The sequence below is a fragment of the Macaca thibetana genome, chromosome 14 (genome assembly GCF_024542745.1).
Source record: "Macaca thibetana thibetana isolate TM-01 chromosome 14, ASM2454274v1, whole genome shotgun sequence".
Classification (NCBI taxonomy): Eukaryota; Metazoa; Chordata; class Mammalia; order Primates; family Cercopithecidae; genus Macaca; species Macaca thibetana.
The window spans coordinates 110843838-110856226 of NC_065591.1; the positions used below are offsets into that span (position 1 = coordinate 110843838).

Consider the following 12389-nt stretch of genomic DNA (forward strand, 5'->3'; position numbering starts at 1 on the left):
CAGGAGTTCGAGACCAGCCTGACCAACATGGTAAAACCCCATCTCTACTAAAAACACAAAAACTAGCTGACTGTGGTGGCGGGTGCCTGTAATCCTGGCTACTCAGGAGGCTGAGGCAGGAGAATTGCTTGAACCCAGGAGGCGGAGGTTGCGGTGAGCCGAGATTACACCATTGCACTCCACCCTGGGCAACAAGAGTGAAACTCCATCTCAAAAAAAAAAAAAAAAAAAACATAAAAAAGGGGGGTCTCACTCTGCCATCCAGGCGACAGTGCAGTGGCACCACCATAGCTCACAGCTGCCTCGACTTCCTGGGCTCAAGCGATCCTCACACCTCAGCCTCCTGAGTAGCTGGGACTACAAGCGTGTGCCACCACACTGGATATTTTTTTTTTTTTTTTTTTTTTTTTTTTAGTGGCCGGATCTCGGCTCACTGCAAGCTCCGCCTCCCGGGTTTACGCCATTCTCCTGCCTCAGCCTCCCGAGTAGCTGGGACCACAGGCGCCCGCCACCTTTGCCTGGCTAGTTTTTTTTTTTTTTTTTTTTGTATTTTTTAGTAGAGACGGGGTTTCACTGTATAGTCTCGATCTATAGACAGGATAGTCTCGATCTCCTGACCTCGTGATCCGCCCGTCTCGGCCTCCCAAAGTGCTGGGATTACAGGCTTGAGCCACCGCGCCCGGCCGCACACTGGCTATTTTCGTATTTTTTGTAGAGATGAGGTTTTTACCATGTTGCCCAGGGTGGTCTCAAACTCCTGGGCTCAAGCAGTCTTCCTGCCTTGGCTTCCTAAAGTGCTGGGAATATAGGTGTGAGCCACTGCACCCAGCTGGGTGATTATTAATCATGATTGTTCATTATGTTCATGGGAAAGCACTTTTCCTAATAAGCTCTTTTCTCACTACAAGTATGTAGCGTTTGTGCTCCCACTTCAGTTACTTGTCGTTAGGCATAACCTTTAATCTCTCTGAACCAGTTTCTTCATCTTAAGAATTGAAATGCTGGCTGGGCCAGTGGCTCACGCCTGTAATCCCAGCGTTTTAGGAGGCCAAGGTGAGATAATTGCTTGAGTCCAGGAGTTTGAGACCAGCCTGGGCAACACAGTGAGACCACCTCCCTGCTGTCTCTACAAAAAATCTAGAAATTAGCCGGACGTGGTGCTGTGCACCTGTAGTCCCAGCTACTTGGGAGGCTGAGGTGGGGGGATCGCTGAAGCCGGGAGGTCAAAGCTGCAGTGACCCGTGGTCATCCACTGCACTCTAGTCTGGGGACACAGTGAGACCCTGTATCAAAAAGAAAAATGCTGCCTACTTCAGGGATGTAGCAAAGCTAAGTTTGAACAGAGCAAAGGAAGTGCCATAGAAGCTGCACTACTTGCTCATGCCACAGCTGGGGAATGGAGAGGTCGAATGAGGAGGTCCACTCTGTCGCAATGTTCCAATTCCCGCCCAGAGGGAGGGACCTCCCCTTCGAGGGAGGGCGCCGGAAGTGACGTGAGCCTTGCGGAGACCAGGAGTCAGACTGTAGGACAAGCTCGGGCCCCACGTGTCCCCGGTACTCGCCGGCCGGAGCCCCCGGCTTCCCGGGGCTGGGGGACCTTAGCGGCACCCAAACACAGCCTACTTCCTAAGCGGAGCCATGTCTGGTAACGGCAATGCGGCTGCAACGGCGGTGAGTGCTGAGCCGGTGACCAGCACACTTTGGGCTTCTGGACGAGCCGTGCAGCAATTGGCCCCAGGTTGCCATCCTCAGTCGCTATTGGTCAGAACGGCTTTTTTTTTTTTTTTTTTGGTCCGAATAGTTTTTAAAGGGCCAGTAGTTCTGTTGCCCTCCGGAAGGAATGGGGAAATCAAGAGAGCGGTGGTGCTGGGTTAAGAGTGGAAGGATTGTCTGGAACAGAACCCCGGTCCCTGCGGGCATCTGGGTGGGATTCCCATCAGGCCTGGGATGCATGGCTCTAGATTTAGTGACCCAGACCGCGAACGTTCGTCTACACAGACGTGGTCCTTTCATTCGAGGCTGGGCCGAGGCGGATGCAGATGCGGCCCCTTTGGGAAGACACGTTCCAATTTTGATTCAGAGGAGAGAGCATAAGCCAAGCCTCCGAACTGCGCACAAACGTCTTAGAAGTGCGCCTTATTTTTGTATTACAGTGGTCTCCCAGCCACAACCAACTCTCCAAGTCCTCAGCTGAGACACACCTACTGAATTACTGCCGTGGGTGGGAGGCCGCTGTGGGCCTTCCATTACAAGCCTGCTTGCTGAGCCCTGGGCTTGTGCACAAACTGCAGAGTTGGTGGAGGCCACTGTCAGGCTGAGATAAGAAAGAGATGGGGAGCTGCTAATCTCCCCCTGTCCAGCCAGTTGGTGAGGGCTGGGATCTTTGCTCCTGCAGTCATTCCGGAGCCCTGGACTAGGAGTAGGAAGATCTGAATTGTAGCCCCAACTCTTTCTCGGTTATTATCTCTGTGACCCTGGGCAAGTCACCTCATGCCTTGGTGCCACCCGTTGCTTCTGTAACATGGTCCCAAAGGTGCCTGTCTTGTCTACCTGATAGGATTGTTGAGAGGACAACAATATGCAGAAGCAATAGCTTCAACATAGAAGTGCTCAATGTTTTATTTTTTAATGAAACGGTTTGACTTGAATATGCTGTGCACATTCAAGGAACTTAAGGAATTGTTTGAACCTAGTAGTTCTGGGACCTTAGAGTCCTTTCTGTGGGCTCCCTGTGGCCCAGAATTTTGGTGGCCACATTTAGTATTTCAAGCCTAGCCTAATTTGCAAAGGGTCTCCCAGGGTTAATTTACTGGCGTGATCACACGGAGTAGACCAGAGTCTGAGGGCAGCAAACTGTCACCTGCTCCCACAATAGAGACCCCAGATGTTTGGGTGCAAAAGAACTCCATAGCACCCTGGCCAACATGGTGAAACCCCGTTTCTACTAAAAATATAAAAATTAGGCCGGGCACAGTGGCTCATGCCTGTAATCCTAGCACTTTGGGAGGCCAAGGCAGGTGGATTGCCTGAGCTCAGAAGTTCGAGACTAGCCTAGGGAACATGTTGAAACCCCGTTTCTACTAAAAATACAAAAAATTAGCTGGTGTGGCAGCATGCACCTATAATCCCAGCTACTTGGGAGGCTGAGACAGGAGAATCGCTTGAACCCGGGAGGTGGAGGTTGCAGTGAGCTGAGAATGTGCCACTGCACTCCAGCCTAGGCGACAGAGGGAGACTCTGTCTGAAAGAAAAAAAAAAAAAAAAAAAAAGGAACTCCATAGGATGAACATCCCATATCAGGGAATGTCGACTGTTGACAGTATCAGTATCTACAGTGGCTACTGTCTGATGTAGAAAGAAATGGGATCAGGCCTGATGTGGTGGCTCAGGCCTGTAATCCCAGCGCTTTGGGAGGCTGGGGCAGGAGGATCACAAGGTCAGGAGTTCGAGACCAGCCTGGCCAACATAGTGAAACCCCATCCCTACTAAAAATGCAAGAATTAGCTGGGCATGGTGGTACATGCCTTTAGCTTGAACCCGGCGGGTAGAGGTTGCAGTGAGCCTAGATCATGCCACTGCACTCCAGCCTGGGCAAAAGAGTAAGACTCCATCTCAAAAAAAAAAAAAAAAAAAAAAAAAGAGAAATGGGACGTCTGTCTTAGACTGAAGAATTCAGTTCTACCTGCTTGGCAGTGAATACTTTTGTCCAAGGTACTCTGGCAGGAGGAAGAGGCGTGTCCTCTTGAGTTCTTGACTTGGGCTCTGCCCTCCCAATATTTCCTTGTTGGCGAAACTGGAGACAACACTCTAGGTGAACGAACTTTAGGCAGCGCAGCCTCCTAGTCTTATGGAACATCTGAGGCAGAAGAAACCTGAGTCCAACCTCTTCATTTTATAGATGAACAAACAGATCCTGATGGGACAATGTACCCAAGGTCACCCAGCCAAGAGGCTGAGCAGGACTGTACATCAGATCTGTGGACCTTAGTCCTTAATGCATGCAGTCCAGCCAGATTAAGTGACTGTTAATACTGTCAGCTTTCCCCACTGTGGCATCTTCATCCTCTTGAGTTCTTTTGCAGCCAGACATCTGGGCCTCTTGCTGGAGAAGGTGGCAGCTTGCTGCTCTTAGACTCTAGTCTACTCCATGTGGCATCTGGATGGCACTGAAATTTTCTCAAGTGCCTCGTCTGTTGTAGATAAGGAATCTATCCTCCAGTGACTCAGCACAGGTTCCCCAGTGTGGTCCTGGCTGCCCCGCCCCTGCCAGCTGCAGGCCCCACCCTTCCTGTGGCCAGGCTGATGGGCCTTATCTCTTTATCCACCTGGCTGTGCACAGCACTCCTACTGACAACTTCCTTGGCCAAGGTGGGCTTCAGGGCTCAGTGTCCTGGTTACTGCAGTGGCAGCAACAGCAGGTCCTACTGTTGCCTCCCTCTAGTCTCTGCTTCTCTGGATCCCTGAGGAGGGCAGAAGGTACTGAGGAAGGTGAAAGGGACCAGCCCAAGTATTTCCCCACTCTGAGCCCCAGCTAGCCACAGGCCAGGTTCTGAAGTTCCTTTCTTCCAAGCCAGTGATTCTGGTTCTTGGACAAGGTATTGAGGAACACAAGGAACAGAGGGGACTGTGACCTGGGGACTTTTTCTGCAGGAAGAAAACAGCCCAAAGATGAGAGTGATTCGCGTGGGTACCCGCAAGAGCCAGGTGGGTACAGGAGCCTGGGTGGAAGAGGTTTGTCAGAACAGTTGTGATGTTCACAGTACCACAAATTGGGGGACTCAGAGGGTTAATTCCTAGTATGGAGGAGATGGGGTGGCTGGGCGTTAAGTTCCCTGGGGAATGGCAGATTACATTCTATGGCAAGATCGTCCCTAGGCTGGGAAAATTGTTGGAGTACAGAGGGCTCCCAAGCCGCTTCTCATTCTCAGATGGAAATTCCAGTCCCTTCAGGATCTGCCTAACCTATGAGAGTCTGAGCAGTGGCTGGGAAGGGCAGGACTAATCCAAATCTCTACCCGCAGCTTGCTCGCATACAGACGGACAGTGTGGTGGCAACACTGAAAGCCTTGTACCCTGGCCTGCAGTTTGAAATCAGTGAGTTTTCTGGAAAGGAGTGGAAGCTAATGGGAAGCCTGGTACCCTGAGAGGGGAGAACACAGCATTTCTGGCTTTGCCTTTAGCTAAAGCCTGTCTCGCTGCCCCAAGAATCCCTCTGGGCTGCTCCCAGTTCCGAAGGTGCTTTCCTCTGAATACCTCCAGCTCTGACTACCTGGGTTAGCCTAGCATTTAACATCTTGAGCTTTGGGTCTTTTTAGGAGTGTTTCTGGTCTTCCTGCTCGATCGTATGTACTCAGAGGGCAGGGACGAGGGATTATGTGCCTCTGTCCTCATCATGAATTGTAGCACAGTGCTGGGCTCAGTAAATGCTGATCAATAATGAGCGCCTGATTGATTGACTCTCTCCTCAGTTGCTATGTCCACCACAGGGGACAAGATTCTTGATACTGCACTCTCTAAGGTAACAACATCTCCCTCCCCAGTTCTTGTCCCCACTCTTCTTTCCTTCCCTGAAGGGATTCACTCAGGCTCTTTCTTGTCCGGCAGATTGGAGAGAAGAGCCTGTTTACCAAGGAGCTTGAACATGCCCTGGAGAAGAATGAGTAAGTAAAGATAGGAGAGTGTGGTGCCCCCCCAGTCTCTTGCTGGGAACCTAGTGTGCTAGGTCTCTTGCTGGGACCCCGGGTGTCAGATAGGCTGCTGGGCTTAAACCCTCAGAGAGGCTGAAGGCGGCGCATAGGTGGGTTTTTTCAGGCTTCAGAAAAGGAGAGAGTCTGGTTCTGAGCCAGCTGGCTGCCTGGACTGCAAGAATGGCTGGGGGAGGGAGGGTAGGAGGGAGAGTGAGAGGAGGGCAGGTTTCATGCTCCTGAGATTTTGGGAAGGCGTGCTTCCTGAACTGCCCTAGGCTCCACCACTGAAGTGGAGGCAGGGGTGGGTGGAGAAGGGGTAAAGGCTGGCTGCTCATTCCCTTTCTCTTCACCCCCATCTCCCATCTCTGTAGAGTGGACCTGGTTGTTCACTCCTTGAAGGACCTGCCCACAGTGCTTCCTCCTGGCTTCACCATCGGAGCCATCTGCAAGTAAGAGTTTTGCAAGTAAGGGGCTTGGGCAGGGGTAGGCATCAGGTGAAACTTTACCTTTCCCTTTGGGATCTGACCCTCTGCTCCAGGGTTATCTCCTCTGCCCTGAGGAGTGTTGACTGGTGGCAGAAAACTCAGGGAATACCAGTGAGTTGGTGGTGATCTGAACTTAAATTTCTTCCTTCATTCTATGCCCTTCCCTCCTCCTCCAGGCGGGAAAACCCCCATGATGCTGTTGTCTTTCACCCAAAATTTGTTGGGAAGACCCTAGAAACCTTGCCAGAGAAGAGGTAAGTGGGGCCTGGATAGGCAGCTTGGTGGGATGTGCCCAGAAGATGCAGGGATGGGAGGAGGGGGAAAGGAACAGTGACCGCCTAGAGTTAAAATCTCATTGTAACCTCTCTCTGGGCAGTGTGGTGGGAACAAGCTCCCTGCGGAGAGCGGCCCAGCTGCAGAGAAAGTTCTCACATCTGGAGTTCAGGAGTATTGTATCCTTTTAAAAGAGTGACAGGGGCAGCAGCCAAGGAAAAAGGCAAGGTCTAGAGGGCTCTGGGAGTCCTGAGAGTGGAAGGGGCTTCCAGCAAGCAGCCCGTGGGGTTAGTGGCCTGTCTGTCCTTCCATCCACTCATCCGTCCACTCATTTATAGTCTAGTGTTTTCTTAGTCCCAGACAAGTGTTTGGAGTGCAAGGCATTGGGGATAATGGTGAGCAAGATAAACATTCCCCTGCATATGTAGAGTTTACTTTTTACTTAGGGATAATGCAGTTATACTGAACAGTGACTACTTCTGGAGGGATAGGGAGTACTTCCTTATTTTTTATTTTTATTTTTTGAGACAGGGTCTCACTCTGTTGCCCAGGCTGGAGTGCAGTGGCGCAATCTAGGCTCACTGCAACCTCTGCCTCCTGAGTTCAAGCAATCCTTCTACCTCAGCCTCCCAAGTAGTGGGGATTACAGGTGCCTGCCACCACACCTGGCTAATTTTTGTATTTTTAGTAGAGATGGGGTTTCACCATGTTGGTCAGGCTGGTCTCAAACTCCTGACCTCAGGTGATCCACCGGCCTTGGCCTCCCAAAGGGCTGGGATTACAGGCTTGAGCCACCATGCCTGGCCAGTACTTCCATTTTTATATGCTACTATATTGTTTTGACTTTTACAATGAATATGTAGTACATTTCATAAAACTAAATTTAAAAATAGTATGTGCGAAGTGCTCCAATAAGTGAAGTTGGGAATTTTCTGGAAACTTCTAGTTGGAACATCTAAACACAGAAGTCTGGGGGTTCAGGGAAGGTTTGTTAGAGGTTTTGTAACCTTGGCAAGTCATTTAGCCTCCCTATGTCATTTTCCTTATCTGTAAAGTGGGGATAATAATACTACCTTCCTCACAGGGTTGTTGTGAAGATGAAATGATCTGACATATGGAAAGTACTTTTACAGCAGTGTCTGGCATGTAGTAAGTATGATGTAAGTGTTAGCTGTTACCATTAAGCTGAGAGCTGGAAGATGAGTGAAAGTCAGCCAGCTAGAGAAGGAAAGACAGACTCAGGCAGAGGGAATCTCATGAGGCCCCAGATTGCCCGACACTGGTCCTTAGCAGCTCTCCACAGCGGGGAAACCTCAACACCCGGCTTCGGAAGCTGGACGAGCAGCAGGAGTTCAGTGCCATCATCCTGGCAACAGCTGGCCTGCAGCGCATGGGCTGGCACAACCGGGTGGGGCAGGTAGGGGCTGCCCCTATCCTATCCCCAGTTCATCTGCATCTCCTTTCTGCCTTATAGTCATCCCCAATTTAGGATTTTTAGACTTTATGATTGTGTGAAAGTGATATACGTTCAGTAGAAACTGTACTTAGTACCCATACAGCCATTCTGTTTTTTACTTTCAGTATAGTATTCATTACATGAGATATTTAGCACTTTATTATAAAATAGGCTTGGTGTTAGATGATTTTGTCCAACTATAATAGGTTAATGTTAAGTGTTCTGAGCACATGTAAAGTAGGCTAGGTATATTAAATGCATTTTCAGCTTGTGTTTTCAACTTAGCAATGGGTTTATCAGGATGTAACCCCATTGTAAGTCAAGGACCATCTGTCTTCACTTCTTGACCACCCCACCTCTAACACCACAGGCTGGGAAGATTGTGAATCAGAGGCTAGACTCTAGGCCTTCATGGAGAAAATTTACCAAAAAAAAAAAAAAAGAGGCCAGACCTGCACTTAGGCCTACCCAGGCTTTCTCGATGATAGGAATCATCTCACTGCCAAGTGTTTTTAGACATCCCTGTGTCCACCCTTTTGACTACCTGTTCTGCCTCCACAGATCCTGCACCCTGAGGAATGCATGTATGCTGTGGGCCAGGTATACTTGACCAGGGAAGCCACATGGTGACATATCCCTTCCCTTTGTTCTCAACCAAGAAGCTGGTCTCACAACCTTCTGCATCTGCTACCCCAGAATAGCATTCTCAGGGAGGGGCAGGCCTTGGGATGCTACTGGTCCAAAAGGCCCTGGGGAGCAAGTAGATAGAGATGGTCCTATGCTTTGCGCCATTGGTTGGGGAAAGAGCAGGCCTGATGTCCTAGGCTGTTTTTCCATCAGGGGGCCTTGGGCGTGGAAGTCCGAGCCAAGGACCAGGACATCTTGGATCTGGTGGGTGTGCTGCACGATCCCGAGACTCTGCTTCGCTGCATCGCTGAAAGGGCCTTCCTGAGGCACCTGGTAGGGCCTGTGCTCCACCTGTGGAGGGCTGGGGACTTGGAGAGCTGGGAAAGGTGGTGGGGACGATTTCTCACATGAATGCTCTGTATATAGTGCTAACTCATTCTTGTTGAATGTTGTGTATGGAGAGGACCAGGTCTGAGCCCACAGTTATCTTTCCAGTGATGTCCTCAGGTCTGTGGTCACAGGATGGTGTTAAGAGCCCTTGGAGCTCACAAGAACTTCTCATTCCAGGAAGGAGGCTGCAGTGTGCCAGTAGCCGTGCATACAGCTATGAAGGATGGGCAAGTAAGTGGGGGGAAATAGGTGGCAAGCCAGGGAAGGGAGGACTGTGCCATTTCTTCCTGTGCATCCCAGGTTTCTAAGCAGTCCGCTCTCAGACTGTGCTGAGGCAACTGTTTTCTTCCCCAGCTGTACTTGACTGGAGGAGTCTGGAGTCTAGATGGCTCAGATAGCATACAAGACACCATGCAGGCTACCATCCATGTCCCTGCCCAGGTACCAAAGCTGGAGGGTGAGGGGGTAATAAACAAGAGTGCATATAATCTCATTTGTTCTCACCAATTCCCACCTCCTTCCCGCATACAGCATGAAGATGGCCCTGAGGATGACCCACAGCTGGTAGGCATCACTGCTCGTAACATTCCACGAGGGCCCCAGTTGGCTGCCCAGAACTTGGGCATCAGCCTGGCCAACTTGTTGCTGAGCAAAGGAGCCAAAAACATCCTGGATGTTGCACGGCAGCTTAACGATGCCCATTAACTGGTCTGTGGGGCACAGATGCCTCGGTTGCTGCTGTCCAGTGCCTACGTCCCGGCCCTCAGTGCCCCATTCTCACTGCTGTCTGGGGAGTGATTACCTCAGAAGACTGAACTGCAGGGTTCAAGCCTTCCGGGGATTTGCCTCAGTTTGGGGCCTTGATGACTGCCTTGCCTCCTCAGTATGTGGGGGCTTCATCTCTTTAGAGAAGTCCAAGCCACAGCCTTTGAATGTAACCAACTCTACTAATAAACCAGCTCTGAAGGTGTTTTTGTGTGTGTGTGGGGGGGGGTTGGCGGGAAGATATGAACAAACACAAAGCCCTTTCATCCTTACCTCGGAGGCTGGGACTTTTGCCCAAAGTTCTCCTGGTACATCCTTTCTGCTTCTGCCTCAATAGTTTTCATTTCACACAGAATAAATTGTCTCGCAGGAACACCAAGAAACAGAGCCATAATCTTAAATTCCTATGGTTTGCTCCTTCTTCGGTTAACAGTAGAGCCTATTTATATTGCATGCCCCTCCCACCCCCACTATCAGGAAAGTATAGAAAGTCACTAATCCTACAACTCTCTTGCAAAATGAAAACAAATGCTCCATTTTTAGAAAAACAATCCTTTAATAAAATTAGTTCATCTAAAACTCCCCAATGCCTAAGGTTCTAGTCTTGGAAGGGTTAGCTGCAAAATTCCAGTTCGGAAGCCAACGGAGGCTCAGTCCAGACAGGGATTAACCGACTTGTGCTGGTATCTAGGTGCTTGGATTGCCGAGTTGAGTTTGCTGGAAGGGAAATGGGGAGGCCCGACAGGCTTGGCTGCCAGTCGGCTTCCGCGAAAACGACTCTTGCTGTCCACATAGCCAGCCGTGAAGCCAAACTGCAGGCCTCTGCCCTCCCCTAAATGTCCTCGTAGGAGGCAGTCACTCGGGAGGAAGATGTGCCTGTTACCAAGTGCTTCGTCCCGGCCCCAGCGCAGACCTATGAATGAAGATGGAGGGAGATCTGATGTGAAAGGCCTGGGTCCCGGCCGCAGAGGGGGCGCCAGACCGAAACCAGCGATCGTGTCTCTCCCACCAAAGCCTCCAGGCCAGCGGCCACGTCTGAAAGTCCTGGGCTAAGCACCACGCCGGGGGAGTACCGGACACCCTGGCTGCAGCTGCCGAGGGCCTCACTCACCTTCAGGGCCGCCGGCCTCTCGGCCTGGACTGCCCACCTCGGCCCTGCGTCAGAGCGGAAGGCCAAGTCTTCCAGAAGGTGCTGCGGCCTCCCCGCAGCCCCTCAGCGACTCAGGATGGGGCAGCTGGCTGAGTCACGAGCGCCGAGGCGGGCAGGTGCGGCGCCGCCGGCCTCCCCCCGGCAGGCTCGGGTCCTCCGCGCCACGGTGGTCCCCGAAGAGTGCCCAAGCCGCGTCCAGAGGGCCCGAGCCCTACCGGAGGGCGGCCGGCGGATGGGGCAGGGCCCGAGGCCGACGCGGCAGGCGGTGCAGGCCAGGAGGGGGGCGGGCGGGGACTCGAGGCCGGGCGGCAAAGGCGGGCGATGGGAGGGGAAAGGAGCCGGGAGCCGCGGCCCGCTTGCCCCGCAGTCTGAAGTGGCTCAGCTCTTTCCATGAGGGCGGTGGTGGCCCTTAAAAGGGCCTTTGTGGTGGCATGGGGAGGCCTGGCGGCCGGCCGCGGCGCGGGCCCTCTTAGTACTCCTGGGAGGCCTGGGTGGCCTTCTTGCCGCCCGAGGGCGCCTTCGGCCCCACGGTGGCGCTGGTCTTCTTGGGCAACAGCACGGCCTGGATGTTGGGCAGGACGCCTCCCTGGGCGATCGTCACGCCGCCCAGCAGCTTGTTGAGCTCCTCGTCGTTGCGGATGGCCAGCTGCAGGTGGCGGGGGATGATTCGCGTCTTCTTGTTGTCGCGGGCCGCATTGCCCGCCAGCTCCAGGATCTCAGCGGTGAGGTACTCCAGCACTGCCGCCAGGTACACGGGCGCGCCGGCGCCAACGCGCTCGGCGTAGTGGCCCTTCCGCAGCAGCCGGTGTACACGGCCCACTGGGAACTGGAGGCCGGCGCGCGACGAGCGCGACTTGGCCTTGGCGCGGGCCTTGCCGCCAGTCTTGCCGCGGCCCGACATGCTAGCGAGGTAGACCGGTGAAGTACAACGGTTCAGAGACACCCCAACAGAAGCCCGCCGCAGTGTAACTGCTGTCGCGCGCGCGCCGGAGGCCGCCTTTATAAGCCCCCAGGACACACCTCTGCGCCCTCCTGATTGGCTCTTTTCTCCAATACCCGCCTCCGGTTGGTTGCGGTTAACCCTTGGGTGTCGCGCCTCGGCTGAGGGAGCGCGCCCGCTGATTGGTCGAATTTGAAAACCTTTTGCCCGGGGAGAAAAGGCGAGGAGGCGGGGTAGCACGCAGACGGCCAAACACCCGCTGATGTAGCCAATCCTTGTAAAGCGCGCGAGATTTAAACACTACAGTCGGAAGGCAGAACCGGAAGACAAAAGGGGTGGAGTCTGAGGCCACCTAGAGCGTCTGGGAAATCTGTGCTGGCGTAGGATGTTTAAAGGAAAGGGGTCAATACTATAGCTACCCTTTACAGGTCCGGTCACTCCACACTCCCTTCTCCTACCTGACAAAGGGAGAATGGAAAAGGGAAGAAATTAGACCCCTTAAAGTTTTCTTTTTCTTTCTTTCTTTTCTTTCTTGTTTTTAATAGACCAGGTCTTGCTTGCTGTCACCCAGGCTGGAGTGCAGTGGTGTGATCTCAGCTCACTGCAAGCCTCGGAC

General features: G+C 52.5%; 2 protein-coding genes across 4 annotated transcripts; one reads left to right on the forward strand and one right to left on the reverse strand.

Annotated features, from left to right (window-relative positions):
- Window positions 1-1454: 1454 nt before the first annotated feature.
- On the forward strand, window positions 1455-9888 carry HMBS (hydroxymethylbilane synthase). Of its 3 annotated transcripts, none has more exons than XM_050758434.1 (14): window positions 1455-1761; window positions 4651-4704; window positions 5022-5094; window positions 5469-5518; window positions 5605-5660; window positions 6059-6136; window positions 6349-6426; window positions 6549-6624; window positions 7749-7862; window positions 8463-8501; window positions 8742-8861; window positions 9096-9149; window positions 9273-9359; window positions 9450-9888. In XM_050758434.1, the coding sequence occupies exons 1-14, from the start codon at window positions 1639-1641 to the stop codon at window positions 9621-9623; spliced, it is 1176 nt and encodes a 391-aa protein (XP_050614391.1). In that variant the 5' UTR covers window positions 1455-1638; the 3' UTR covers window positions 9624-9888. The 3 variants fall into 3 exon arrangements, with proteins under 3 accessions (XP_050614391.1, XP_050614392.1, XP_050614393.1); XM_050758435.1 differs by having other exon boundaries at window positions 1455-1671; XM_050758436.1 differs by lacking the exon at window positions 1455-1761 and adding an exon at window positions 1783-4476.
- Window positions 9889-10224: 336 nt separating this feature from the next.
- On the reverse strand, window positions 10225-11829 carry LOC126936072 (histone H2AX). Its single transcript, XM_050758465.1, has 2 exons — window positions 10795-11829; window positions 10225-10596 (listed from the first exon to the last, which is right to left on the reverse strand). Exon 1 carries the CDS (start codon window positions 11732-11734, stop codon window positions 11303-11305), a length of 432 nt encoding a protein of 143 aa, XP_050614422.1. The 5' UTR covers window positions 11735-11829; the 3' UTR covers window positions 10225-10596; window positions 10795-11302.
- Window positions 11830-12389: the final 560 nt, after the last annotated feature.